Source organism: Eschscholzia californica, unplaced genomic scaffold (assembly GCF_041429995.1).
Source record: "Eschscholzia californica isolate CP2 unplaced genomic scaffold, dmEscCali1.0.p SCAF_2, whole genome shotgun sequence".
NCBI lineage: Eukaryota > Viridiplantae > Streptophyta > Magnoliopsida > Ranunculales > Papaveraceae > Eschscholzia > Eschscholzia californica.
Window position 1 is genome coordinate 49,361,122 of NW_028238309.1, and position 27,185 is coordinate 49,388,306.

The window sequence follows — 27,185 nt, forward strand, 5'->3', positions numbered from 1 at the left end:
TTGGGACGAACTTGCGGGTTGTGTTAGTCGTCTTCATCTATCCTTCAATAAAGATTTCTTGTTCGCCCGAGGACGTAGGCTTTAAAGCCGAACCTCGTTAAATTCTGCTCGCATATTTGATTTTGGCTTAGCTTTTCAATTAATCTTCATAATCGGATCAATTTCTAGGATAGGTTCGATAGCTTCCGCGATTTCTAGTTATAACAGGGATGAACTTGCAAGCATATGCTTATTGAAGCTTGCTGACATGCTACATCATAGTTTTTTCATAAAAGGGCAAGCACACAGGTAAAGCCCTTTGAACACGGGTGGTCTATTGGTGTTCTAATGTGCCTCTATTAAGATAACGCAAACAGAAGACAACACAACAAATATTGGTGAGTCTTCAACTAATTTTATTGTCACAATCAAACCATTGAGAGGGCAGATGAATAATCAAACTCAACAAGGTAGAAAAGTCTAAATACCAAAGAAAAGTCTCCAACTAATTTTATTGTCACAATCTTGAGATATTACATCCCACGAAGAATTGAGTGGTTGTACAGAAAGTGGAGTCTTGAGACCAATTACCGATTGAAGGTCTTGTTGACTCGAAAATTGACAATTCAACTGAAAAATTAGAATACAGTATGAGAGGTCCTACCACGCGGAAAAGCTTTAGATTTGTGTGTTTGTATATATATTGCCGATTAAGTTTGAAAAACACAGTTAATTTCTAGTTTTGATTTCAGTACTTAATAATGGAGTCGAGATCTATTTCTCTAATGTTCTTTCTTGCCGTTTTTTTGTTGTTCAAACTAGATTACAACAACTTCAGTTTTGGTTTTGTTTGCAAGGAAAGGGAGAGACAAGCTCTGTTGTCCTTCAGAGAAGATTTAAAATATCAAAATACTTCATATTTGGATGAAAACGGAAATAGTTATTACGAGAAGAATATATTATCTACTTGGGATGGTAAAGAATGTTGTAAATGGACAAGAGTCTTTTGCAATCCGAAAACTGGAAATGTTGTTGAACTTCATCTTCAATACTTATCACTACGTGGTAAGTTAAATCCTTCCCTGCTTGAATTAAAACATTTAAATTATTTGAACTTAAGTGGGAATGATTTTATGGGTATTGAGATACCTTCTTTCTTGGGCTCCCTCCGTATTTTGAGATATCTCGATCTTCAAAGAGCGAATTTTGGTGGAATTATTCCTAAAGAACTTGGAAACTTATCGAATCTTCATTTACTTTATATTAGTGACAACTACCTGCTAGATGTTAGTGATCTTCAATGGCTCTCTCATCTTTCTTCTCTCCAAAATCTTCGCATGAGTTATTTAAACCTGAGTAAGGTAAGTCATAAGTGGATACATGTGATTAACATGCTCCCATCTTTAGTCGAGTTACGTCTTGCTCGTTGTAATCTAGATTCATCCACATTACCAACTCTTCCACACATTAACTTCACATCTCTTTCAATTCTCGATCTTTCTCAAAACTTGATGAATTCTTCATTATTACCTGCATGGTTACATAATCTTACTAGACTTGAAGAACTTGATCTAAGTGAGAATAATTTCTACGGAACGATTTCAAAAGATATTGGTTATCTGACTTCAATCAATAGCCTTGGTTTAACCTATAACAACTTTGAAGGGGAGATACCAAATACCTTAGGAAATCTATGCCACTTGCAGGAATTAAACTTGGGAAGCAACAAACTTGGTGGAGATATATCTGGATTTTTGGCAAATTCATCTGGATGTATCACCAGTAGTTTGAAGTGGTTGGGTTTATCAAGTAACAAACTTTCTGGCCCTTTGCCTGATCAATTGGGGAAATTACAGAATCTCGAATTCCTCTCTCTCTCTGGTAACTCATTTTCTGGTTCAATTCCCTCGTCGTTAGGAAGATTATCATTATTAAGGGTTTTATTCCTTGGTGGAAATGAATTGAATGGATCATTGCCGGAAACAATAGGGAATCTCTCAAATTTAGAAATATTAGTAGTCTCCGATAATGACTTACAGGGTGTTGTAAGTGAAGCTAACTTCGCCAATCTCCGGAGATTAAAATGGTTAGAAATTAGTTCAGTTGATTTGAAGTTGAGCTCTGCTTGGGAACCTCCTTTTCAACTCGAACGATTATCATTTAGAAATTGTCAAATAGGATCTCGATTTCCCCAATGGTTAAAAACACAAAAAAGTTTAAGCGATATTGATTTATCCAACACAAGAATATCAGGCACAGTTCCCACTTGGTTCTGGAACATGTCTTCTCGAATGGGTGATTTAAATCTAGGCCGTAACAGACTCACCGGAGAATTACCAAAGTTATTGAAACTACCTTATCACCTTAATTTGAGTTCCAACCATTTTAACGGTCCACTACCTCGTGTATGTGGTGTTACACTACTAGATCTTTCTCACAACTCCTTACGGGGTCCTATTTCCTTGTTTCGATGTCATCCAGATATTGGCATAATGGATAAATTAGAACTTCTTGATCTCTCAAACAATGCTCTTTTTGGAGAGATTCCAGAATGGTTGTTTAACTCATCGTATTTAGATTTGCTAAAGTTGGAAAATAATAAGTTAACTGGAAAAATTCCAAGGTCTATCGGTTCTTTATTTCGATTACAATCCTTGCATTTGGGTAATAATTCTCTATCGGGTGAACTCCCCAAGTCATTGCAAAACTGTACCAACTTAAGAATGATTGATCTTGGTGACAATACATTCAGTGGGAGCATATCAACATGGTTGGGAGCCAACTTTTCAAACCTTATAGTTCTTAGGTTGCGTCAAAATAATTTCAATGGTGGTATTCCAGAGGCACTTTGTAACCTCACTTCACTGCAAATATTGGATATTTCTCATAACAACTTATCAGGATCAATTCCAAGATGTTTCAGCAATTTAAGTGCCATGGCCTTGAAGCAAGAACAGATGGACGATTTTGGCATCTACACTCCTGGAGGCGGTGAAGAAACTGCTTCACTGGTGACAAATGGAAGACAATATGAGTATAGTAACACTCTTGGACTTGTTATAACCATGGATCTTTCTACAAACCACTTATCCGGAGAGATTCCTCAAGATCTAACAACACTTCACGAGTTACGATTTTTGAACTTATCTGGGAACCATTTTACAGGAAAGATACCAGACAAAATAGGGAAGATGAGCACATTGGAATCTCTTGATTTCTCAAGCAACAATCTTTCGGGTGTAATTCCTCAAAGCATTACAGATTTGCATTTTCTAAATCACTTGAACTTGTCATATAATAACTTGTCAGGCGAAATTCCTTCTGGTAACCAATTGCAAAGCTCTACGGAACTGAGTTATCTTGGCAACCCTAAACTCTGTGGTTTTCCACTCAAGAATTGCAATGGCGATGTACAAGCTCAACCGCCCAGAATTGGTGGATCAAAACAAGGTGATGGTGGTGATGATGTGGATGATGATTGGCTTGAGATGAAGTGGTTTTATATTAGTGCAGGAGTGGGATTTGTAACAGGTTTTTGGGGTTTGTGTGGGGTGTTATTATGGAAGCAATCTTGGAGACATGCTTATTTTGGGTTCATTACTTCTATGACACAAAAGCTCTTTAAGTTTTGTGCATGGTAGTTTTTAAATATGTATGGATGTGGTAATAATATTTTAAATAACAGATCAATCTCAATTAGAATGAGACTTTGGTTATTAAGGTTATGGTGTTTTTTCTTCTTCTTGTGTAATCTCGCTAGTCTAATTTGTTTGTAACGGACTCATCTGAAACGTACAAGTTGAAATGTTATAAGTTAGCATCTTTGTGATCAATCAAAAGTTGTCTCTAAATCTTTTTGTCTTCGTACTTATGCTCTTAAATTTAGGCGTAAGGGTATCATATCCTCTCAGTCTTAAAGAATTTACTTAGGTCAGAAAACTCAACTCTTAAAGGTATGACCCCATCTCCAAATGACATGTTTTTGAGTTATTTTGGGTGTACCTGTAAGAACATTGCAAAGTATATATATAATTTAGAGAAGAAAACATAAAAGAAACCAAAATTCAGTTATTGTTTGAAAATTTCGTGACAAACTAGAAGAAAATTGCCTATATTTTCGTGGGAAACCCAGAAAATAGAGTAAAAGTTCGAATGTTTGCCAAAAAAGTTATGTTACCTTTCAACCATTGTGTTAGAAGTAATATATAAAGTGAGTCAATTTATAAGTTATATCATATACATAGAGAATCGAAACAGATAGTCGAGGGTATATTCTCGATATTTTATTTTGCTAGTGAAGGCATTAAATGCATTTCTGATTCTTTGTTTCATGCAGTTTTGACCTCCCCACAGACTCCCATGAAGATGATCGAGGGGTTGATCTTTTCGGCGGTAGATAACAACATGTGATGCCCAGGTCCAGCGTGAAAAGAGTAAACGGAAACTCTAGTGTTAATTAAGAATAAATGATCAGGGTCCGTACCCGTAACCAGTGGAGGTAAGCATTATTACCTACTTAGTAATAGTATCATGGATTGAAAGAGATACCATGAACAATATTAAAACAAACTTAAAACTTTGTCAAGAATTTTTCCAGCTTGAAACTATCTGTTCAAACACTATAATGTCTACTACAAAAAATAAAATGCACGCTTTCAATATGTTAATTAATACGAAGGAAAAGTAATGAAGTTTTCAGAAAAACGAATAATTAAGCTCAAGATTGGAGCTTTATCTGCCGAAGAGAAAGGTAAGCTAAGAGTCTGAACCCAAAAACCATGGCAAACATGACACCAATCTCCACAAAGCCACTGTCTGGTTCGGGGTGAATGGCGTTCAGAGCTGGAGGTATGTGATCGTATTGAACCTTGAGAAGAAGCCTATACGTGTGATAGTTGGAAGAAAAATATCGAATCCATGATATGAACACTGGAACTCTCTGCAAAGTCATAGAATTAAAATTTATTATCAATTCAGTAATTGATCTATAGGAAGTCAGATAAAGCTTACAAATACTCGTAATCTTACCTTTATAAAGAACCCACCAGCTAGCATGAAGGTCATAGCAGTTACTGACGCCAAGGTAGTTGCCTTCTTAACATCCATTAGTATAGCACCAATAGCCAAGCCAAGTCCCTGATATTGTGGCAACCGTTCTTAGCTACTTACTAGAAAATATGATCATTCTCGTTTTTTTTCCTCGGCTGATTGCCAATAGACATACCTGGGCTGCTACAATGTTGAGAAACACGGTAAGCAAGGTTAAGAAAAACGGAGCAGCACCCAATCTTAGGCCAGTCATGAAATATGCACAAAATATGCACTTAGTCTATACATATCGACTGCCCGTTCCCTGTTTAGCATAGCTCTCTCTTGAGGGAATGTAAAGATTGCCGTGAAAACTGGAAAGAACCCCCAGAAGACAGCAATAAAAAACAACAGTCCTGCCTGCAGAAATAGTTGTTTGACTCTAAAGATACAAAATCAACTCAGGCAAGCTAGACATCACGACTCAGACAAAAGAAACTGAAAATTTGACTCGAGTCAGTTCTACCTAAGACAACCTAACAATGTTTGTGTCATGTAGTTTAGTACCACCATAGCATACCCAAGATAGTAGCAGTGGCGAGGACTTGAGTTATTCTTAACCAGCTTAAGTAATCATGTTGCCTTTCTTTGAGGCCTCTCCAAAATAGGATAGAAAACTGCTGAAACCAGCTTGCACCCCATTCTCTATTTGGCGTAGATACCATTGCTTTTAATTCTTCATTGATCTGTATTGGTGCCATTATTTTTTTCTTCTCTTTCTCCGCCACTCTTGTCTCATAAGCCTCCACTAGATACTTAAATAGAACACAAGATATGGCTTATTCCACTAGGTATTGTATACAATTAAATTAAGGACTTTATTAGCAAATGATTTGAAGAATTTGGATATGGAGATCGAATAGATTGACCTTCTCTACCATAAGAATTGGAGTATGAACCACCTCTACCTCTTGAATTCGAAAAATTCTTACTTGAATTAGCTTTTGAATGATTTCGAAAGACTGGTGAGAGAAATTGCCTTGAGATTTAGGTCTGAAGTTAGAACTAGAGCTTGCTTGAGCAGCTAGAAATGCATTACTATCTGAAGAAGATAAAATCTTCTTGAGTTTATCATTGATAGTAATCTCCTCACTTACTAAGATATTATGAAGTCCATTACCCGACACAGGTGGATTTCGAACTTGAATTGAAGTAACAAAGGAATCAAATTCAGAAGGTAAACCACCAAGAACACTCACAATTATCTCTTTTGATGAAGTTGAACTTCCAGCAGCAGCTAAACTATCACAGATCTTTTTTATCTTAGCAAGAAAATTAGGAATTGAATCATTATCCTTTTTGATATCTCTCAATTGTCTCTCAAGTTGAAGAACATGAGCAGTAGAAGAAGCAGCAAAAGATTCTTCAAGATTTCTCCATAACTCGGTGGAGGAATTTGTTCCAACCACATAACAGAAAGAGTTGAATGGATCCAAATTAACAGTGTTTGATCTTCTTCTATCCATTCAATATACTCTGCATTGATGATTTCTCTATCTCGATTAGAGAATTTGTTAGGACAGGGCCTTGATCCATAGATTAAACCTAAAACTTTATACTTCTTCAATTTGGAAGAAATAGAGACTTCCAGGCTAGATAATTATCAGATTAAAGCTTAATTGGAATTGCATTTCCCATGGAATTGATTGAAAGAGACGTGATTTTGCTATCATCCATTGTGTTTAGAAGAAGAAAAATAAGAAATAGGAAGGTAGAGAGAGAAAGTTGAAGCTGGAAAATGATGAAGATATGGTGATCTTAGAGAGAGAAAAATTCTAGGTTTGAAGACGAGAGGTAGCTTGAGGATCAAGCTCTGATACCATATTAGCAAATGATTCTTGTTATTGATTAAGTTGTTAGAAGGCTTTATATAAGAAAGATAAAAGAGTAACTAACTCTCTAACTAACCAAAATAACAACTAACCGACTAACAAACTTTAACAACCACTATGAGTCATAATCCTATACAACACAAGCCTATACAACACCTTGGTACAACCTCAGCTCTATTAGACTTAACCAAATACTGAAAGGACAAAAGTTGACAGGCCAGAAAATTCTACATCTATTAAAGTCTCCAATAAATTATACTTTCACAATATTTGTAAGTCTAAATCAAATACTACTTGGATTACTGAAATATCATGAAAAGTTTTGTATTTGGAAAGACTCGTTCACTCAAAAGAATTATAATCTAGCTCACGTGTACATCTAGAAATAATGTTTTCAATAAAAATAACTAAAAGATGGAGACCATGACTAATAGGATACGTTACATAAGACGGATCGAAAATCGGATCTCGTCTTCTCGATCCGTCACGTATATACACGTATATTATCTCTGCAACTTATCTTGACCGTCGGATCTCCTATTTTCGATCCGTCTTATGTAACGTATCCTATTAGTGACTGCATACTGATTCCAAAATTCATAAGGGTAACAACTAAGCTACATAATTGATTGATCATAATGATTTGAACATGACAAAGGGAATTGGAGACAAAGGGATGAACTTGCAAGCATATGCTTATTGAAGCTTGCTGACATGCTACATCATAGTTTTTTCATAAAAAGGTCACTCTTTGAAGTTGTTCCAGGGGCAAGCACACAGGTAAATCCCTTTGAACACGGGTGTCCTGTTGGTGAGTCTTCTTAACTAGCTAGCAGTTGTTGACAAATCAAACCATAGAGAGGGCAGATGAATAATCAAACTAATTTTGTTGTCACAATCTTTGCAAGTTTCAACGGACCTATACTTATTTATTACTCTCTTTGTGGCCGTAACATCTTAAGATATTACACCCCACGAAGAATTGACTGGTTGTACAGAAAGTGGAATCTTGAGACCGATTACCGATTGAAGGTCTTGTTGACTTGAAAATTGACAATTCAGCTGAAAAATAGAATACAGTACGAGAGGTCCTACTACGCGGAAAGGCTTTAGATTTTGTGTGTTTGTATATATATATATTGGCGATTCAGTTTGAAAACACAATTAATTTCTAGTTTTGATTTCAGTACGTAATAATGGAGTCGAGGTATATTTCTCTAATGTTCTTTCTTGCTGCACTCTTCTTGTTCAGACCAGATTACAACAAGTTCAGTTTTGGTTTTGTTTGCCAGGAAAGGGAGAGACAAGCTCTGTTGTCCTTCAGAGCAGATATAAATTATCCAAATAATATTTCCTATTTTGATGAAAACGGAAATATCTATTACGAGAAGAATATATTATCTACTTGGGATGGTAAAGAATGTTGCAATTGGACAGGAGTCTTTTGCAATCCGAAAACGGGAAATGTTGTTGAACTTCATCTACAATCCTTATCACTAGGTGGTAAATTGAATCCTTCTCTACTTCAACTAAAACATTTATATGCTTTGAACTTAAGTTTGAATGACTTTGTGGGTATTCAGATACCTTCTTTCTTGGGCTCCCTCCGTAATTTGAGATATCTCGATCTACACAGAGCAAATTTTGGTGGAATGATTCCTCAGGAATTTGGAAACTTATCCAATCTTCATTTTCTTGATTTTCATAATAACCGCTTGCTAGATGTTAGTGATCTTCAATGGCTCTCTCATCTTTCTTCTCTCCACCATCTTGACATGAGTTATTTGAACCTGAGTAGGGTAAGTCATAAGTGGATACATGTGATTAACATGCTCCCATCTTTAGTCGAGTTACATTTTGCTTCATGTGATCTAGATTCGCTCATAGTACCAACTCTTCCACACATAAACTTTACATCTCTTTCAATTCTTAATCTTTCTAATAACTACATGAATGCTTCATTACCTCCATGGCTATATAATCTTACTAGACTTGAAGCACTTGATCTAAGTGTCAATAATTTCTATGGAACGATTTCGAAAGATATTGGTTATTTGACTTCAATCAAGAGCCTTAATTTCAGCTGTAATTTTGAGCTTGAAGGGGAGATACCAAATACCTTGGGAAATCTATGCAACCTGCAGGTATTAGTCTTGCATTCAAATAAACTTCACGGAGATATATCTGGATTTATAGTAAATTCATCTAGATGTAGAACCAGTAGTTTGAAATCGTTAGATTTATCAGCTAACAAACTTTCTGGCCCTTTGCCTGAGCAGTTGGGGAAACTACGGAATCTCGAATACCTCTCTCTCGAGGATAACTCCTTTTCTAGTTCAATTCCCTCGTCGTTAGGAAGATTATCATTATTAAGGAATTTACAACTTCAAAATAATGAATTGAATGGATCATTGCCGGAAATATTAGGGCATCTCTCAAGTTTAGAAACATTCATAGTCTTTGGTAATAACTTACAGGGCAATGTAACTGAAGCTAACTTCGTCAATCTCTGGAGACTAAAAGAGTTAGAAATTAATTCAGTTGATTTGAAGTTGAGCTCTGCTTGGAAACCTCCTTTTCAACTAGAACGATTAATTTTCGGAAATTGTCACATAGGATCTCGATTCCCCCAATGGTTAAAAACACAAAAAAGTTTAAGGAACATTAATTTATCCAACACAAGTATATCAGGCACAATTCCTACTTGGTTTTGGGACATGTCTTCTCGAATGGGTGTTTTAAATCTAGGCCATAATAGACTCACCGGAGAATTACCAAACTTATTGAACTTTAGTTCTAATGTAACAAATGTTAACTTGAGTTCCAACCATTTTAACGGCCCACTACCTCGTGTATTATCTGGTGTTTCACTACTAGATCTTTCTCACAACTCCTTATCGGGTCCTATTTCCTCATTTCTATGTCATCCAGAGTTTGGAAAAATGAATGTTCTTGACCTCTCAAACAACGCCCTATTTGGAGAGATTCCAGAATGTTGGTTTCAGTCATTAGGTTTGTCAGTGCTAAAGTTGCAAAGTAATAATTTAACTGGAAAAATTCCAAGCTCTATTGGATATTTAGTTCAATTAAAATCCTTGCATTTGGGTAATAATTCTCTATCAGGTGAACTACCTCTGTCATTAGGAAACTGTACCAGGTTGGTAACAATTGATCTTGGTGAGAACAAATTCAGTGGGAGAATATCAACATGGCTGGGAACAAACTTTGCAGACCTCTTAATTCTTAGGTTGCGTCAAAATAAGTTCAATGGTGGTATTCCAGAAGCACTTTGTAACCTCACTTCACTACAAATACTGGATATCGCTAATAACAACTTATCAGGATCAATTCCAAAATGTTTCAGCAATTTAAGTGCTATGACTTTGAAGAAAAAACCGAGGGACTTTGTAACCTACACTGGAATAGCCTATGACGAAACAACTTTATTGGTGACAAAAGGAATACAATATGAGTACAGTAACACTCTTACACTTGTTACAACCATGGATCTTTCTAATAACAACTTATCCGGGGAGATTCCTCAAGATCTAATAGCACTTCGCGAGTTACGATTTCTGAACTTATCTGATAATCATTTTACAGGAAAGATCCCAGAAAAAATAGGCAAGATGAGCACATTGGAATCTATTGATTTCTCAAACAACAAACTTTCGGGTGTAATTCCTCAAAGCATTACGGATTTGTATTTTTTGGATTCCTTGAACTTGTCATATAATAACTTGTCAGGCAAAATTCCTTCAGGTAACCAATTCCAAACCTTTATTGAATTGAGTCATGTCGGAAATCCAAATCTTTGTGGTTCTCCACTCAGAGACTGCGATGCCGGACAAGCTCAATCGCCCGGATATGGTAGAGGAAAACAAGATGATGGTGGTGATGATGATGAGGAGGATGATTGGCTTAAGATGAAGTCGTTTTATATTAGTGCGGGAGTGGGATTTGTAACAGGTTTTTGGGGTTTATGCGGGGTGTTATTATGGAAGCAATCTTGGAGACATGCTTATTTTGGGTTCATTACTTCTCTGACACAAAAGGTCTTTAAGTTTTGTGCATGGTAGTTTGGAAATATGTATTGACATGGTAAGAATATTTTAAATAAAAGAACAATCTCACTAAGAATGAGTCTTCCGTTCTTAAGGTTGTGATGGTTTTTTTTCTTCTTTTTTGTGTAATCTCGCCAGTCCAAGTATGTTGACTCATTTGAAACATACAAGTTGAAATGTTACAAGGCTTGTTTGTTATCAATCAAAAGTTGTCTCTTACTAATATTTTCCCTTCGTGCTTATGCTCTTAAATCTAGGCAAATGAAGGATGAGTCATATTCTCTCCAATCTCCAATCTTCAATCTATCCAAATTAACATGGCTCATCCTTCACTTAAATACATTCTAAAGGTGCAAACAAGGTGTTTTTCATTACACGAGCCTCTTCAATGCAATACTCTATTTGGAAATCTCTAAGTGTTACCTAGGATTTATAAAAAGGTAACTCTTTGAAGTTGTTCCAGGGGCAAGCAGCCGAGCACACAGCCAAATCAAACCATTGAGAGGGCAGATGAATAACCAAACTTAACAAGGTAGAAAAGTCTCCAACTAATTTTATTGTCACAATCTTTGCAAGTTTCAACGGACCCATACTTAATTATTACTCTCTTTGTGGCCGTAACATCTTAAGATATTACACCACATGAAGAATTGAGTGGTTGTACAGAAAGTGGAGTCTTGAGACGATTACCGATTGAAGGTCTTGTTGACTCGAAAATTGACAATTCAGCTGAAAATTAGAATACAGTATGAGAGGTCCTACCACGCGGAAAAGCTTTAGATTTGTTTGGAAAGCTAGATACGAAAATTGCTTTCAAACCATTAAGCAAACTCCTGTTCAGATCATTGAAAGGATTAAACAAACTTCCACCACTCCATTAAATATTGAATCCATGCTAACAAAAAAATGCGGGAAACAACCAAAACAACACCAGTGGAGACCTCCATCGACACCATTTCTCAAGATAAACATAGATGCGTCTTTCCTGAAACTTACGGAACCAGCTGGAATAGGTTGTATTTTACATGATGAGCATGCTAACTTTGTTATAGCAGCAGCAGATACAGTTCGTGGACAAAACGCAGAAGAATGTGAGAGCCTAGCCTTCCACTTCAGTATAATGTGGGCAATACAACTTCAAATCAAATTCATCCATATCGAAAGTGATAATCTAAATCTAATAAATTTTGCAAACAACCAGAGTGATGGACTGCTTTGGCAATCGAAACGTATCATCTCTTCGACAATGGAGCTCCGTGAACACTTCACAGAAATGATCTTCACCTACACTCCCAGAGAATGTAATGTGAAAGCTGCCAAGCTGGCAAAATGGGGTAGAACCAATCGTCAGAGGAAGACATGGAATGCAGCTCCGTCTTTTATTACTAACTAGGTTTCCGCCGTGTCCTACGGACGCGACAAATTCCTCTTGGCTACGCCGGTGAACCACATTTTATCTGAAGAAGAAAGAAGATAAAGATAATGATGGTTAAACAAAAATTTCTGGAAAAGAAGAAGAAAGAAGATAAGGGAGAGTGAGAAGTTATTTAGAAGTTACGAAAGGGAGAGAGGGTAAGAAAGAAAGAGAGAAATCGTGGGGTGTTGGGAGATATTTTAGGGAAATTTTAACTGATTTAATTGTTGACATTAATATCCCTCTATCTTGACTGGATTTACACGAAAAGGATTTTATATCATCCGTTGGATGTAATCTTTATCAAACTCCCAACAAAAACGGGCGGCCAGACTTATACATCGTATAACCGACTGAGCTGTTTTAATATATAGGATGTAGCTTAATTAGTTTTGTTTTGTTCCTTGTTTATGTTTACTTTTTCATCAAAAAAAAAATAGTAAATTATAGCTGATATGGTATATGGGGGTTAAATGATGAAGAAAATGGTTTGGAAGAGTAACAAGTGAGAAATTGGTTTTGGAATAATAATGGGTAAGTCTTTACTCTTAAGGTCGGCTCCAATGAGTGTTGGGTTTAATATGTACTAGTCATGAAGGCACTCTAATATTGAAGTTCACATCATATGAAGGCTTGCCCTTGTCAAAAAGGAAACTGATCCCAAAGTAGAGAAAGTACCATTTTTCATTTCTCACCACTTGTTGGAGGACCCATGATTTTTCAAGGCGCATGATGCACGCGTAGTGTCCCTTCAAACACTCTCTTCTTCACTTGTGTTATGTACTATTTTGTCTCTAGTCTATTAAGATAACACAAGAAAGAATAACAAACCACAAAAAGACACACAAACTCTAAGCAAATTAACTGGTTGTGCAGAAAGTTCATCGGTCATTGAAAGGACTCATTCAAACTAAGTCAATTTGCATCCAATATAATTTGATCTATTTGGCGCCATTCATAACTTCACAACGTAGAAGTCTTGGTGACTAGCTAGCCTTGAAATTTCTACATAAAGAAGAAGACACAAGATACAAATTTTGGTGAATAGTTTGTAAGTCTAAATCAAATACTTGGATTACTGAAATATCTTGAAAAGTTTTGTATTTGGAAAGACTCGTTCACTCAAAAGAATTATAATCTAGCTCAAGTGTACATCTAGAAATAATGTCTCCAACAAAAATAACTAAAAGATGGAGACCATGACAGTGTACTGATTCCAAAAATCATAAGGGTAACAATTAAGCTACATAATTGATTGATCATACATAAATGATTTGAACATGACAAAAGGAATTGGAGACAAAGGGATGAACTTGCAACTATATGCTTATTGATGCTTGCTGACATGCTACATCATACTTTTTTCATAAAAAGATAACTCTTTGAAGTTGTTCCAGGGGCAAGCAACCAAGCACACAAGTAAAGCCCTTTGAACACGGGTGGCCTATTGGTGTTCTAATGTGCCTCTACTAAGATAACGCAAACGGAAGACAACACAACAAATATTGGTGAGTCTTCTTAACTAGCTAGCAGTTGTTGCCAAATCAAACCATTGAGAGGGCAGATGAGTAACCAAACTTAACAAGGTAGAACAGTCTCCAACTAATTTTATTGTCACAATCTTTGCAAGTTTCAACGGACCCATACTTATTTATTACTCTCTTTGTGGCCGTAACATCTTAAGATATTACAACCCACGAAGAATTGAGTGGTTTTACAGAAAGTGGAGTCTTGAGACCGATTACCGATTGAAGGTCTTGTTGACTCAAAAATTGACAATTCAGCTGAAAATTTGAATACAGTATGGGAGGTCCTACCACGCGGAAAGGCTTTAGATTTTGTGTGTTTGTATATATATATTAGCGATTCAGTTTGGAAACACAATTAATTTCTAGTTTTGATTTCAGTACGTAATAATGGAGTCAAGGTATATTTCTCTAATGATCTTTCTTGCTGCATTTTGCTTACTCAGACCAGATTACAACAAGTTCAGTTTTGGTTTTGTTTGTAAGGAAAGGGAGAGACAAGCTTTGTTGGATTTCAGAGTAGATTTAAAATATCAAAATACTTCATATTTGGATGAAAATTATTATTATGGGGAGAATATATTATCTACTTGGGATGGTAAAGAAAGTTGCAATTGGACTGGAGTGTTTTGCAGTCCGAAAACAGGAAATGTTGCTGAACTTCATCTTCAACACTTATCACTACGTGGTAAATTAAATCCTTCTCTGCTTCGATTAAAACATTTATATCATTTGAACTTAAGTTGGAATGGTTTTGATGGTATTCAGATACCTTCTTTCTTGGGCTCCCTCCATAATTTGAGATATCTCGATGTAAGTGAAGCAGGTTTTGGTGGAATTATTCCTCCGGAACTTGGAAACTTATCTGTTAGAACTAAAAGTCGCGGAAGCTATCGAACCTACCTAGAAATTAATCCGATTATGAAGATTAATCGAAAAACTAAGTCAAAATCAAATATGCGAACAGAATTTAACGAGGTTCGGCTTTAAAGCCTACGTCCTCGGGCGAACAAGAAATCTTTATTAAAGGATAGATGAAGACGACTAACACAATCCGCAAGTTCGTCCCAAGATGGTACCGTATAGAAATTAACCTTATACTAGATCTTCGACGACCGAGAAATTTAACACCGCTCAAAAACTATGAAAAATTTCTCTCACTCTTGCTCTCTCTCTAGCTCTCTAAAGAAGAGTTGTTGCTTGTGTTGGTGTTTTACAAAGACTCAAGACCCCTATTTATATAGGATATCAAGCCCCATAAATAGAAACCAACTAAACCGCCTCTTTTGAAATTAGAAACTGCCTCTCACAATTCTCCACCTCGTACACAATTTGATACTCTTCAAATTTTGGACGAACACCAGGATACTCCTTGTAAGATATATCTTCTTCTTGTAACTACTTCCGACTGCACCATATGACCATGGCTGCCTACGTACCCTTTTATAGGATCAAGCCTACCGTAGTTCTACCAACCCTTCACATAAAGAAAACCTTGTCGCCATTACGCCCTTTCGGGCAACTTAACACGAGCCGATTTGTAGCAATTTCAGACAATGCTGAAACTTGCCACACGTCACCACTTTAGTCAACATGTCCGCGGGATTCTCATCTGTGTGTACCTTCATGAGAGAAATATCACCTTCCTCTATGACATCTCGTACAAAGTGATACCTGACATCGATATGCTTAGTACGAGTATGATGAACCTGATTCTTCGCCAAGTGGATTGCACTTTGACTATCACACCATACATCCACGCACTTCTGCTTAACCCCTAGATCATCCAGAAGACCCCACAACCACAATGCTTCCTTCACACCCTCGGCCATAGCCATATACTCGGCCTCCGTAGTAGATAACGCAACTGTAGTTTTTAACATCGATCGCCAACTAACTGGAGCACCATGTACCCTAAATACATAACCAGTAGTAGATCGTCTTCTATCTAGATCGCCAGCATAATCCGAGTCAACATAACCGCTTACCTGACATGTATCTCCACCAAAGCACAAACCCGTATCAACAGTACCCTTCAAGTATCTCAAGACCCATTCACAGCTTCCCAATGTGTCTTCCCCGGGTTTGCCATAAACCTACTAACCACACTGACCGCTTGTGAAATATCCGGACGAGTACACACCATAGCGTACATCAAACAGCCAACTGCACTAGCATACGGTACACGATCCATATGATCCTTCTCCACCGTAGTAGTGGGAGATTGTTTTCCCGAGAGCCTGAAGTGTGGTGCCAAAGGTGTTGACACCGCCTTCGCATTCTGCATCCCAAATCGAGAAACTACTCGTTCGATGTAACCTTTCTGATTCAAGTACAGTTTCTTACTTGATCGCTCTCTCTTAATCTCCATTCCCAGTATCTTCTTTGCAGCGCCCATGTCTTTCATCTCAAACTCTTGACTGAGTTGAGATTTCAACTTATTTATCTCCACCATGCTTCGAGAAGCAATAAGCATGTCATCCACATACAAAAGGAGATAAATAAAGTCACCTTCGCGAAGCTTTTTGATGTATACACAATAATCATAGTCACTTCTGCGAAAACCATGCTTTAGCATGAAAAAATCAAATCGTTTATACCATTGGCGAGGGGATTGTTTTAATCCGTAAAGAGATTTCTTCAAACGACATACTTGATTTTCTTTACCTTCAACCTTGTATCCCTCAGGTTGAGCCATATAAATTTCTTCTTCCAAATCCCCGTGCAAGAAGGCGGTTTTAACATCGAGTTGTTCCAGCTCAAGATCACTATGAGCAACAATACTCAATAGCACCCGAATAGAAGTATGTTTCACGACCGGTGAGAAAATCTCATTGTAGTCGACCCCTTCTTTCTGTGCATAACCCTTGGCCACTAGTCTTGCCTTATACCTTGTACCCTTGATCTCGGAAGAATCCTCTTTCTTCTTGTACACCCATTTACAACCAATAACAGACTTACCTTCGGGCGATGGGACAACCTCCCGTGTCTTGTTCTTGTGAAGAGACTCCATCTCTTCTTGCATAGCAACCAACCAACTCTCTCTTTCCGCCGCGGTAATAGCTTGTTTGAAGGTGACCGGCTCGTCGTCTTCCACCGAGAGTGCATATTCAACCAGATTTGCCTGCCCGTAATGCCTAAGAGGTTTGTCTGACCCTAACCTCTGTACCGGCTTATATAATCGTTTCGGCCTAGTGTGTACCGAAACATCCTGCTGTTGTTGTTGTAAAACTTGTGTACCTTCCCCTTGAACCTCCTCATGATCGGGTTCATCAATTTCCTCATCCTGAGTATTATCCTGATGCTCCACTACTTGAGCTTTAGTAGACCCAACATCACCACAACTAGGCACCGTAGCTTTCGCCATAGCTACAATAGATGACTCATCAAACACCACATCTCTGCTGATTACAAACTTCTTGTCTTCCGTACACCATAGCCGATAACCCTTGACTCTTGTAGCATATCCTAAGAAAATTGTCTTCTTTGCTCTATTGTCAAGTTTGTTACCTTTAACATGGTAATAGGCCGTACAACCGAAAACCTTAAGTCTCCCGTAATCTGCATGTTCACCTGACCACACCTCGTAAGGTATGCCGCCATCTAAAGAAGAATGTGGAGACCTGTTCACAATATAACAAGCTGTAGCAACAGATTCTGCCCACCATTCTACGCCTAGTCCCGAATTGGAGCGCATACATCTAGCCTTCTCAAGTAGTATACGGTTCAATCTCTCTGCGACTCCATTCTGCTGAGGTGTGTTTACTACTGTCCAGTGCCTCACAATGCCTTCCTGATTACAAAACTCCTTGAATGCCCCATTCGTGTACTCGGTCCCATTATCCGACCTTAACGTCTTCAGCTTTCGACCAGTTTTGTTCTCAACCATTGCTTTCCACACCAGGAACGTGTTGAATACCTCATTCTTATGCTTCAGAAAATAAAGCCAGACAAATCTCGAATGATCATCAACGAACATAACAAAATACCTGGAACCACCCTTGGAAGGTAACTTTGCCGGTCCCCAGACATCGGTATGTACGTAGTCTAATACCTCTTTGCTCCTGTGCTTGCTTGTAGAGAACGTCACCCTGTGTGCCTTCCCGAACACACAATGCTCACAAAACTCCATGCAAGGCTTCTTCATGTCCTTCAACAAGCCTTTCCCGCACATCAAAGATAGACCCTTTTCTGACATATGCCCAAGGCGCATATGACAAAGCCTCGTACTAGCCGTTGGATCCCTTCCACTGATTCTTACTGCTACATCTCCTGTAATTGTTGTCCCCAAAAGTTTGTATAAATTTCCGTAACGAGTACCTCTCATTACCACCAAAGAACCCTTAACGACTTTTATGGAGTCATTCTCTATAATTATCTTACAGCCGTTCCGCTCCAACACACCAAGGGAAATTAGATTTTTCCGCAAATCGGGTACGTGTCTTACGTCCGTCAATGTTCTCACCACTCCATCGTGCATCTTGATCCGTATTGTTCCGAGTCCCACAGTTTTACATATACTATCATCACCCAGTATAACTTTACCACCATCTATACTCCTATAGGTAGTAAACCACTCCCTATTTGGGCACATATGGTGTGACGCCCCTGAATCAAGCATCCACTTATCGAAGATCTTCCCAGACACCTCTGTCACCGAGAAACATTCGTCCGCCTCTTCAGACACATATCCCGCCTCTTGCATCTCTTGTTTCTCCTTGTAGCCTTCGTTCTTTTGCTTCAACTTTCTCTTTGGACAAGCCGCTTTAAAGTGGCCAAGCTCACCACAACTAAAGCACGTTTTCTTGAAAGAGCCTCTAGATTTGGATCTAGATTTCCCGCCCTTTCCCTTTTCCCTTTCATTACTCCTCCCCCTCGTTACAAACAACCCTTGTGCTTGATTCTTGTCTACTCCACCCGACGCCATACTGCTAGTAGCAACCTTACGAAGTCATCCGCTAATAGCGAATTTCTCGTCTCTTCCATGCTTAGACTATCACCAACAAGCATCAAAGTTTGAACAAGGTTTTCATAGGATTTGGCAATGAAAGTAACAATATGAGGGCTTGGTCCTCATCCTCAACCTGAACATCAATATCCTTCAAATCTGAGATAATCCTGTCAAACCTATTCACATATTCCTGAATAGAAGAACCCTCTTCCATTCTACATGTGAATAATTTGGATTTTAAGTAGACCCGATTCGTTAAATTTTTCGTCATGAAACTGTTTTCTAGCTTTAACCACACACTCGCCGCCGTTGTTTCTTCGTCTACTAGGAACGCCACGTCCCTCTCAAGACACAACATAATGGTAGCCCGTGCTTCGAGATCTAACTCTTCCCAATCCTCATCTGACATATCTCCTGGTTTCTTTCCCGTCAACGTCTTGTGTAATTTCTGTGAGATTAGCAAATTCTTCATCTGCATCCGCCAATAAGAAAAATCGTTTTTCCCATTGAACTTCTCTATCTCATATTTACCTGATTTGACCGTACCACTTCTCGATCCCATCTTCTCTTCGTTCAATCTCAACAAGGCTCTGGTACCAATTGTTATAACTAAAAGTCGCGGAAGCTATCGAACCTATCCTAGAAATTGATCCGATTATGAAGATTAATCGAAAAACTAAGCCAAAATCAAATATGCGAACAGAATTTAACGAGGTTCGGCTTTAAAGCCTACGTCCTCGGGCGAACAAGAAATCTTTATTGAAGGATAGATGAAGACGACTAACACAATCTGCAAGTTCGTCCCAAGATGGTACCGTATAGAAATTAACCTTATACTAGATCTTCGACGACCGAGAAATTTAACACCGCTCAAAAACTATGAAAAATTTCTCTCACTCTTGCTCTCTCTCTCTAGCTCTCTAAAGAAGAGTTGTTGCTTGTGTTGGTGTTTTACAAAGACTCAAGACCCCTATTTATATAGGATATCAAGCCCCATAAACAGAAACCAACTAAACCGCCTCTTTTGAAATTGGAAACTGCCTCTCACATTATCCAATCTTCATTTTCTTGATATTAGTAACAACTATGACCTGGCAGGTGTTAGTGATCTTCAATGGCTCTCTCATCTTTCTTCTCTCCAACATCTTGACCTGAGTGGCTTGGACCTCAGCAGGGTAAGTCATAAGTGGCTACATGTGATTAACATGCACCCATCTTTAGTCGAGTTACTTCTTGCTGGTTGTGGTTTAGATTCATCATCCATTTTACCAACTCTTTCATACATAAACATTACATCTCTTTCAATTCTCGATCTTAATAGTAATGAAATGAATTCTTCATTACCGGCATGGTTATATAATCTTACTAGACTTGAAGAACTTGATTTAAGTTACAATCATTTCTACGGAACAATTTCAAAAGATATTGGTTATTTGACTTCAATCAAGAGACTGGATTTATCAACTAACAAACTTTCTGGCCCTTTGCCTGATCAATTGGGGAAATTACAGAATCTCGAATACCTCTCTCTTGTGTATAACTCATTTTCTGGTTCAATTCCCTCGTCGATAGGAAGATTATCATTATTAAGGGGTTTAGGCCTTAGTGGAAATGAATTGAATGGATCATTGCCAGAAACAATATGGCATCTCTCAAATTTAGAAACATTACTAATAGATGGTAATGAATTACCAGGCGTTGTAACTGAAGCTAACTTCGCGAATCTCCGAAGACTAAAACTGTTGTATATTGATTCAGTTGATTTGAAGTTGAGATCTGCTTGGAAACCTCCATTTCAACTCGTACGGTTATCATTTGAAAATTGTCACATAGGATCTGGATTTCCCCAATGGTTAAAAACACAAACAAGATTAGCGTATATTGATCTATCCAACACAAGAATTTCAGGTACAGTTCCTCCTTGGTTTTGGAACATGTCTTCTCAAATGACGCACTTGAATCTAGGCCACAATAGTCTCACTGGAGAATTACCAAAGTTATTGAAATTTAGTTATACTTTAACAGAAGTTAACTTGACTTCCAACTATTTTAAGGGCCCACTACCTCGTGTATCTAATGTTTCAGTACTAGATCTTTCTCACAACTTCTTATCCGGTCCTATTTCCTCTTTCCGATGTCATCCAGAGTTTGGCGAAATGTGTACATTACAATATCTTGATCTCTCTAACAATGCCCTGTTTGGAGAGATTCTAGAACGTTGGTTTAACTCATCCTATCTGTCATTGCTAAACTTGGAAAGTAATAAGTTAACCGAAAAAATTCCAAGCTCTATTGGTTCTTTACTTCGATTACAATTCTTGCATTTGGGTAATAATTCTTTATGCGGTGAAGTACCTCAGTCATTGCGAAACTGTACCGAGTTCATAACGATTGATCTTGGCAAGAATAAATTCAGCGGAAGTATATCAACATGGCTGGGGGCAGACTTTGCAAACCTTATACTTCTTATGTTGCGTCTAAATAAGTTCAGTGGTGGTATTCCAGAAGCACTTTGTAATCTTACTTCACTACGAATATTGGATATCGCCCATAACAACTTATCAGGATCAATTCCAAGATGTTTCAACAATTTAAGTGCCATGGCTTTGAAGCAAAAAAAACAGATAAACTATATTCGCATCGACATTGGGGATTATGAAGAAACTGCTTCACTTGTGACAAATGGAAAGGAATATGCGTATAGAAACACTCTTGGACTTGTTACAACCATGGATCTATCTGGAAACAACTTATCCGGAGAGATTCCTCAAGATCTAACAACACTTCATGAGTTACGATTTTTGAACTTATCTGAGAATCATTTTATAGGAAAGATTCCAGACGAAATAGGCAAGATGAACACATTGGAATCTCTTGATTTCTCAAGCAACAATCTTTCGGGTGTAATTCCTCAAAGCATTGCAGATTTGCATTATTTGAATCACTTGAACTTGTCATACAATAACTTGTCAGGCAAAATTCCTTCAGGCAACCAATTGCAAAGCATTACTGAATTGAGTTATGTCGGCAACCCAGAACTCTGGGGTTTTCCACTCATGAACTGCAATGATGGACAAGCTCAACTGCCCAAATATGGTAGAGGAAAACAAGATGGTGGTGGTGATGATGAGGGGGATGATTGGCTTGAGATGAAATGGTTTTATATAAGTACAGGACTGGGATTTGTAACAGGTTTTTGGGGTTTTTGTGGGGTATTATTATGGAAGCAATCTTGGAGACATTCTTATTTTGGGTTCATTACTTCTTTGACACAAAAGCTCTTTAAGTTTTGTGCATGGTAGTTTGGAAATATGTATTGACATGGTAAGAATATTTCAAATAACAGGCCAATCTCACTAAGAATGAGACTTTGGTTCTTAAGATTGTGAAGGTTTTTTTGTTCTTCTTTTTTGTAATCTCCCTAGCGCCAGTCAGATGACTTTTTTGTAACGGGCTCATCTGAAACATACAAGTTGAAATGTTGTCGCTGAAATTTTTTTCACTTCGTACTTATGCTCTTAAATCTAGGCGAATGAAGGATGAGTCACATTCTCTCCAAACTAGCATCGCTTTTCCTTCACTTAAATACCTCTAAAGGTGCAAACAAGATGTTTTTCATCATACGATCATCTCCAATGCAAGACTCGATCGATTTGAAATTCCAACTGTCCCCTAGGATTTATAAAAAGTTTGAAGAAAAATATCTCTCTAATACAAAATTCAACTTAGGTCTTAAAATGATGTGTTTTAAGATATTTCAAGAAAAAACTCAATATTTAAGATCTTTCATGAGGACCTTAATTGTCCACTCAATATAAAAAAAAAAAAAACTACCCGCCTCCGAAATGACTCCTATGTGATTTTAAAGTCTTAGAGTGTTCTATTTGAGATGTCTTTTGATTAAGGATCTCAATAATGTCATCTATGAAAGAATCACAATCGAGACCCCGTTACATCTACATAACGATGTTAACTATTTATGTAATGTGATGTTAAATCTAACATTTATATCACGGTTAATGCTAGTCCACGACCCCTTCGCAAAATAATAAGGTCACCGTTTTGGGAGAGCAGAAAAAATTCCGGGAAAGACGGTGCAAAACTAAAAAAGCGCAAACCAAATGCACCTTAGAAATCCCCGGCAGAAAGTCGCCGGCCGGATGTTGCCGGCGACTTCATCATCTTCTCTCACTCACCCTTCTCTCTCTCTTCTTCTTCTACCCTTACCTTCTTCTTCTTCTTCAAAGAGAAGATCGAGATACAAAACCACAACCAGAAACTTAAACCCTAAATGTGCAGCTACAACAATTCCAATGCCTCCATTAAACCCAAAAGACCTATTTCTATCAAAACTTGTTTCACTTGCTTCTAATTCTCCTGACCTAAACCCTTCTTCTTCCTCTAAATCTGATCTCCCTCCTTATCTTGACCTCTTTGATTCTCCTCAACTCATGGCTTCTCTTGCTCATGTATGTATACTCTCTCTCTCTCTACCATTTTCTTCTCTCTTCATTTTTGGTACTAAATGTTTGTAATTGGTTTGATTTGATTGGATTTTTTAGGTTGAAAGATCTGTTTCTTACATATGAATATAAAAAAGTCTGGAAACATCAATTTTTTTGTTGGAATGTTGACGGTCGGAGTTCAGATCCAGGTAGAAGAGAGAGAGAAAAATGGATGAAGAGAGAGAGAGAAAAAAAAAGGGATGAAGAGAGAGAGAGGGTCGCCGACGTTAATGGTAGAAATCGTCGGAAGCCGGTGGAGATCTCCGGAATTCTTGGTGAGGTAGAGGAGAAGAAGAAAAAATAAAAATTGAAAGGGTGATGTTTGGAAGAAACAAAAAAGTTTGTTTCCACCCAAAACTTATTGCCCCAAAAACTTTGTTGATTTCCCCAAAACACTGGCCAATAATAAATAGTCATGCCCCTTTCGCAAAACCCGATACTTATGTACGCTCTTTTCACAAAATAACCCTAATTTATAATACCTATACTAATATATATATAAAATCTTATTTACATTCTAAAATCCAAAATATTTTTTTTCCATTTTTATCTCCACATTTCCTCTCCAATAACGTGTAAATTCAAAGTAACCACTATCTTCAATATCTTCCATAACTGAAATGCAGAAACTTTCTCTCTCTAAAAATGAAAGCTCCAACAAACCTCCATTAAACTCACCAATAGCAGTACAAACCTCCATTTTTTCATCTTCATTACAGTAGCAGTCTAAAAACCTCCATTGTTTATCAAGTTTTAAATGGTGAAACTCTTTGCTCAAACCATTGATAAGATCTAATGTTGCTTCTCAGGTTAAAGAATCATATTCTCTCTCTCTAAAAACATCAGATTTTGACAGAAATCTTGTTTGAATTTGTTTAACTTTGATTACTATTTTCATTAATATACTCGATTTGCTGTTTATTTTCTCTCTTTAAGATATTCATAACTGTTTATGATCTTGATGTTTAATCCTTCTTTACTGCTTCCTTCAAATCGATTATGTTTTGTTTTCATCCGATTATTGTATAATTTTTTATTAGATTTAGGTTTAAGCTTCTTGATTTTCTGATATTTCTTCACCTCAGATCTTTGGTTTCGTACAATTTTATAAACCAGGTGTTATTTTGTACCTTTATCATAACAGAATATACTGTATAGGTAATTTACAGTTTCATACTTTCTACTACATTACGCAAACATCTTCCGAACCATGTTTTTATAAGATTACGTAAAATACGCGTAATTTGTTATACATTATATATAATTTATAATAAATTCTAAAACATCGTATAAGTGCACATATATTATGTACTATTTATTTACCATTACGCGTACTTTTCACACAAAACAGTAGCCTTGTTAAGCTTACCAAACTACTCAAAACCTTCAAATATTGTCAAAATTTGACAAACATTATACATAATTTACGGAACTGTACATGTAGTTTATAATACAATATATGATTTTTTTTTTAATATATGTGTATTTATGTGTGTAGATTTGATATAACAGATGAAATTTCAAACAGAATCATCAAATCAAAGTAAGTCAACGAAACTAAAACCTGATGGCTCGGACAAAATATTTACTGAAGTTGGTCAGTTGTTTCCTGGTGGTGCAAAAGCATTTGGATATGCTCTTCGACAATATAGTGTAACTGTTATATGTCCTGCTCAAGACTACAAATGGAGAATACACGGATGAGCACCATTTTTGAACCAGAGAAGATTTTGTACGTTTTTTTTGGTAACAGAATGTAAACGATGAGTAATGTAAAAAAAAGTATGTGTAATTTATTGAACAAGACCCACATGCATTTGATAAATTACGTTGTATACATGACAAATGATGGTTTCATTGTCATAAATAACACATAATTTACGTATTTGTTTCATAATTTGTATTCGATGTGTATTTATGTCTTAGTAAAAACGAAAACAAATGCTGCTTTAATGTTCCCAGAAAAGTATACTATTTCTAAATCTGAAAGTTAAGTGAGAGAAAGTGGTATATATGTTTTGTATATTAACCCCCAAATCACGCTAAATTGATCCCAGAAAATATACTCTTTCCAAATCTGAAAGTTAAGTGAGAGAAAATTGATTTGAATCAATTTTTTTTTACATAGTAAGATAGAGAAAATTGATTTGGTTTCAAAATCTGTAAAGAAGAGAGAGAAAATTGATTCGGAAATAACCGTGGTGATGGCGTTTTGTTTTGGTTAGGATTTTGTTTTCTAATTGATTCGGATAATAGGAAAGAGAAAATTTGATTTCCAAATCTATTTAGAGGAGAGAGAAATTATGATTTGTTTCAATCCATTTTTTGCTAATAAATCCCCAAATCACGCCCAAATCTATCTTTCCAAAACGCGCGAAATTTGAGCATGGGACATTGACGGTTTTGTGTTTAGAAAGTGAGGGTTTTTATATCAATAATGTAAAAGGACTAAATATCCATATTTTGGAAAGATTGGATCATAAACCTTTTTTGAACATTATTTTGGTCTATATACCCATGGACCTTTTATTTTTATTGTAGAAATCGATGATATTTATGAGATAAAATCGTAACTCTTTTCTTATGTTTGGCTTTTGATTTTGTAATTTGGGAGAAAAAAATTAGATTTCACGACATAAATTAGTGATGGAAGGGTTGAAAGGTAACATAAATTGTGTGGCAAACATTTAAAATTTTACAGTATCTTCTTAGGGTCTCCCACGAAATTATACTGTAGACAAATTCCTTCTAGTTTGCCATCAAACAAAAATTGAATTTTGGTTCTTTTATGTTTTCTACTCTAAATTAACTCACAAACACATCATCATTTGTGGAAATGGGGTCACACATTTAAGAGTTCAATTTTCTTACCTAAGTAAATTCTTCACGACTCAGAGAGGATATGATACCCTTCCTCGGGCATTCCTAATTTATTTTATGCATCCTACCAACTGATACAAAATTCTTCCTAATTAGTAATTTTTCGAGTTAATAGAGTTAGTTGGTGGGCGGTGCATTAAAATTGGAGAAGAAGACCATGAATGGGGGGAAAAGCAGGAACAAAAAAAGGGAGACAGAAGAAGCGGGCACGAGATCCACCTGCAGCTCCATCAAGGTTCTAATGAATTATCAAGGACTAGTACTATTGTGGCATAAGAGCAACTCCAATGGCCGCCGGGCCTCAACCCTTCCGTCCAATGGCACTCCTAAAATTAGGGGCGACTGAAAGTCCCCAACAGGGCCGTTAGGGACTCCCAACGGTCATGTTGGGATGATCTTGGCCGTTGGAAAAAATCCAACTGCCAAGATCTTCTCCTATTTTTATTTTTCATTTTTTTTAATGTAATTAGTTTTAATTTTTTTTTCAACTCTCAAAAAAACTTCCACATTAATAATTAAAATACATTGAACGAAATTGTCGGTTCCCGAATAGTTTTTCAATCTTGGAAAAAAAATATTATTTCGAAAATAGTTCAAATACGTGTTTTGTATATACACAAAACCACACACGTTTCTCGCGCACCAACAAAACGTCACACACGCATTTCCCACATAAACAAATTTTTGGTCTCAGGAGATGCTGGGGTTGGAGCTGAATGTTTGAAGCTGAGCTGAGGCTGAAAATTTTGGGTGAGAAAATAATTTTTTCGGCCTAATACATACTGTTATTGGAGTTACTCTAAGAAAACAGTGCAAAACTGAAGAAGTCTGCTTCGGCAAATTGGGCCAGCTAGTTGCAGTTCACATGGGTCTACAGTATTTGTCAGTGACTTGTTTCTCGTATGATTGCATGGTTGCTTTCAGTTGATCCATGGCTTGTTATTTC

The 27,185-nt window shown here is 37.0% G+C and overlaps 4 protein-coding genes and 1 pseudogene across 4 annotated transcripts; 4 read left to right on the forward strand and 1 right to left on the reverse strand.

Moving 5' to 3' along the window:
• Window positions 1-740: 740 nt before the first annotated feature.
• Window positions 741-3,620, forward strand: LOC147558663 (receptor-like protein EIX2). Its single transcript, XM_086659060.1, has 2 exons — window positions 741-2,007; window positions 2,125-3,620. The coding sequence occupies exons 1-2, from the start codon at window positions 741-743 to the stop codon at window positions 3,618-3,620; spliced, it is 2,763 nt and encodes a 920-aa protein (XP_086515186.1).
• Window positions 3,621-4,608: 988 nt separating this feature from the next.
• On the reverse strand, window positions 4,609-6,533 carry LOC147558664 (ABC transporter G family member 22-like; annotated as a pseudogene).
• A 1,562-nt stretch (window positions 6,534-8,095) lies between these two features.
• On the forward strand, window positions 8,096-10,978 carry LOC147558665 (receptor-like protein EIX2). The gene has a single exon (XM_086659061.1). The coding sequence runs from the start codon at window positions 8,096-8,098 to the stop codon at window positions 10,976-10,978; it is 2,883 nt and encodes a 960-aa protein (XP_086515187.1).
• Window positions 10,979-11,711: 733 nt separating this feature from the next.
• Window positions 11,712-12,356, forward strand: LOC147558666 (uncharacterized). Its single transcript, XM_086659062.1, has one exon. It carries the CDS (start codon window positions 11,712-11,714, stop codon window positions 12,354-12,356), a length of 645 nt encoding a protein of 214 aa, XP_086515188.1.
• A 1,937-nt stretch (window positions 12,357-14,293) lies between these two features.
• On the forward strand, window positions 14,294-22,156 carry LOC147558667 (receptor-like protein EIX2). Its single transcript, XM_086659063.1, has 2 exons — window positions 14,294-14,764; window positions 19,904-22,156. The coding sequence occupies exons 1-2, from the start codon at window positions 14,294-14,296 to the stop codon at window positions 22,154-22,156; spliced, it is 2,724 nt and encodes a 907-aa protein (XP_086515189.1).
• The last annotated feature ends 5,029 nt before the right edge of the window (window positions 22,157-27,185 follow it).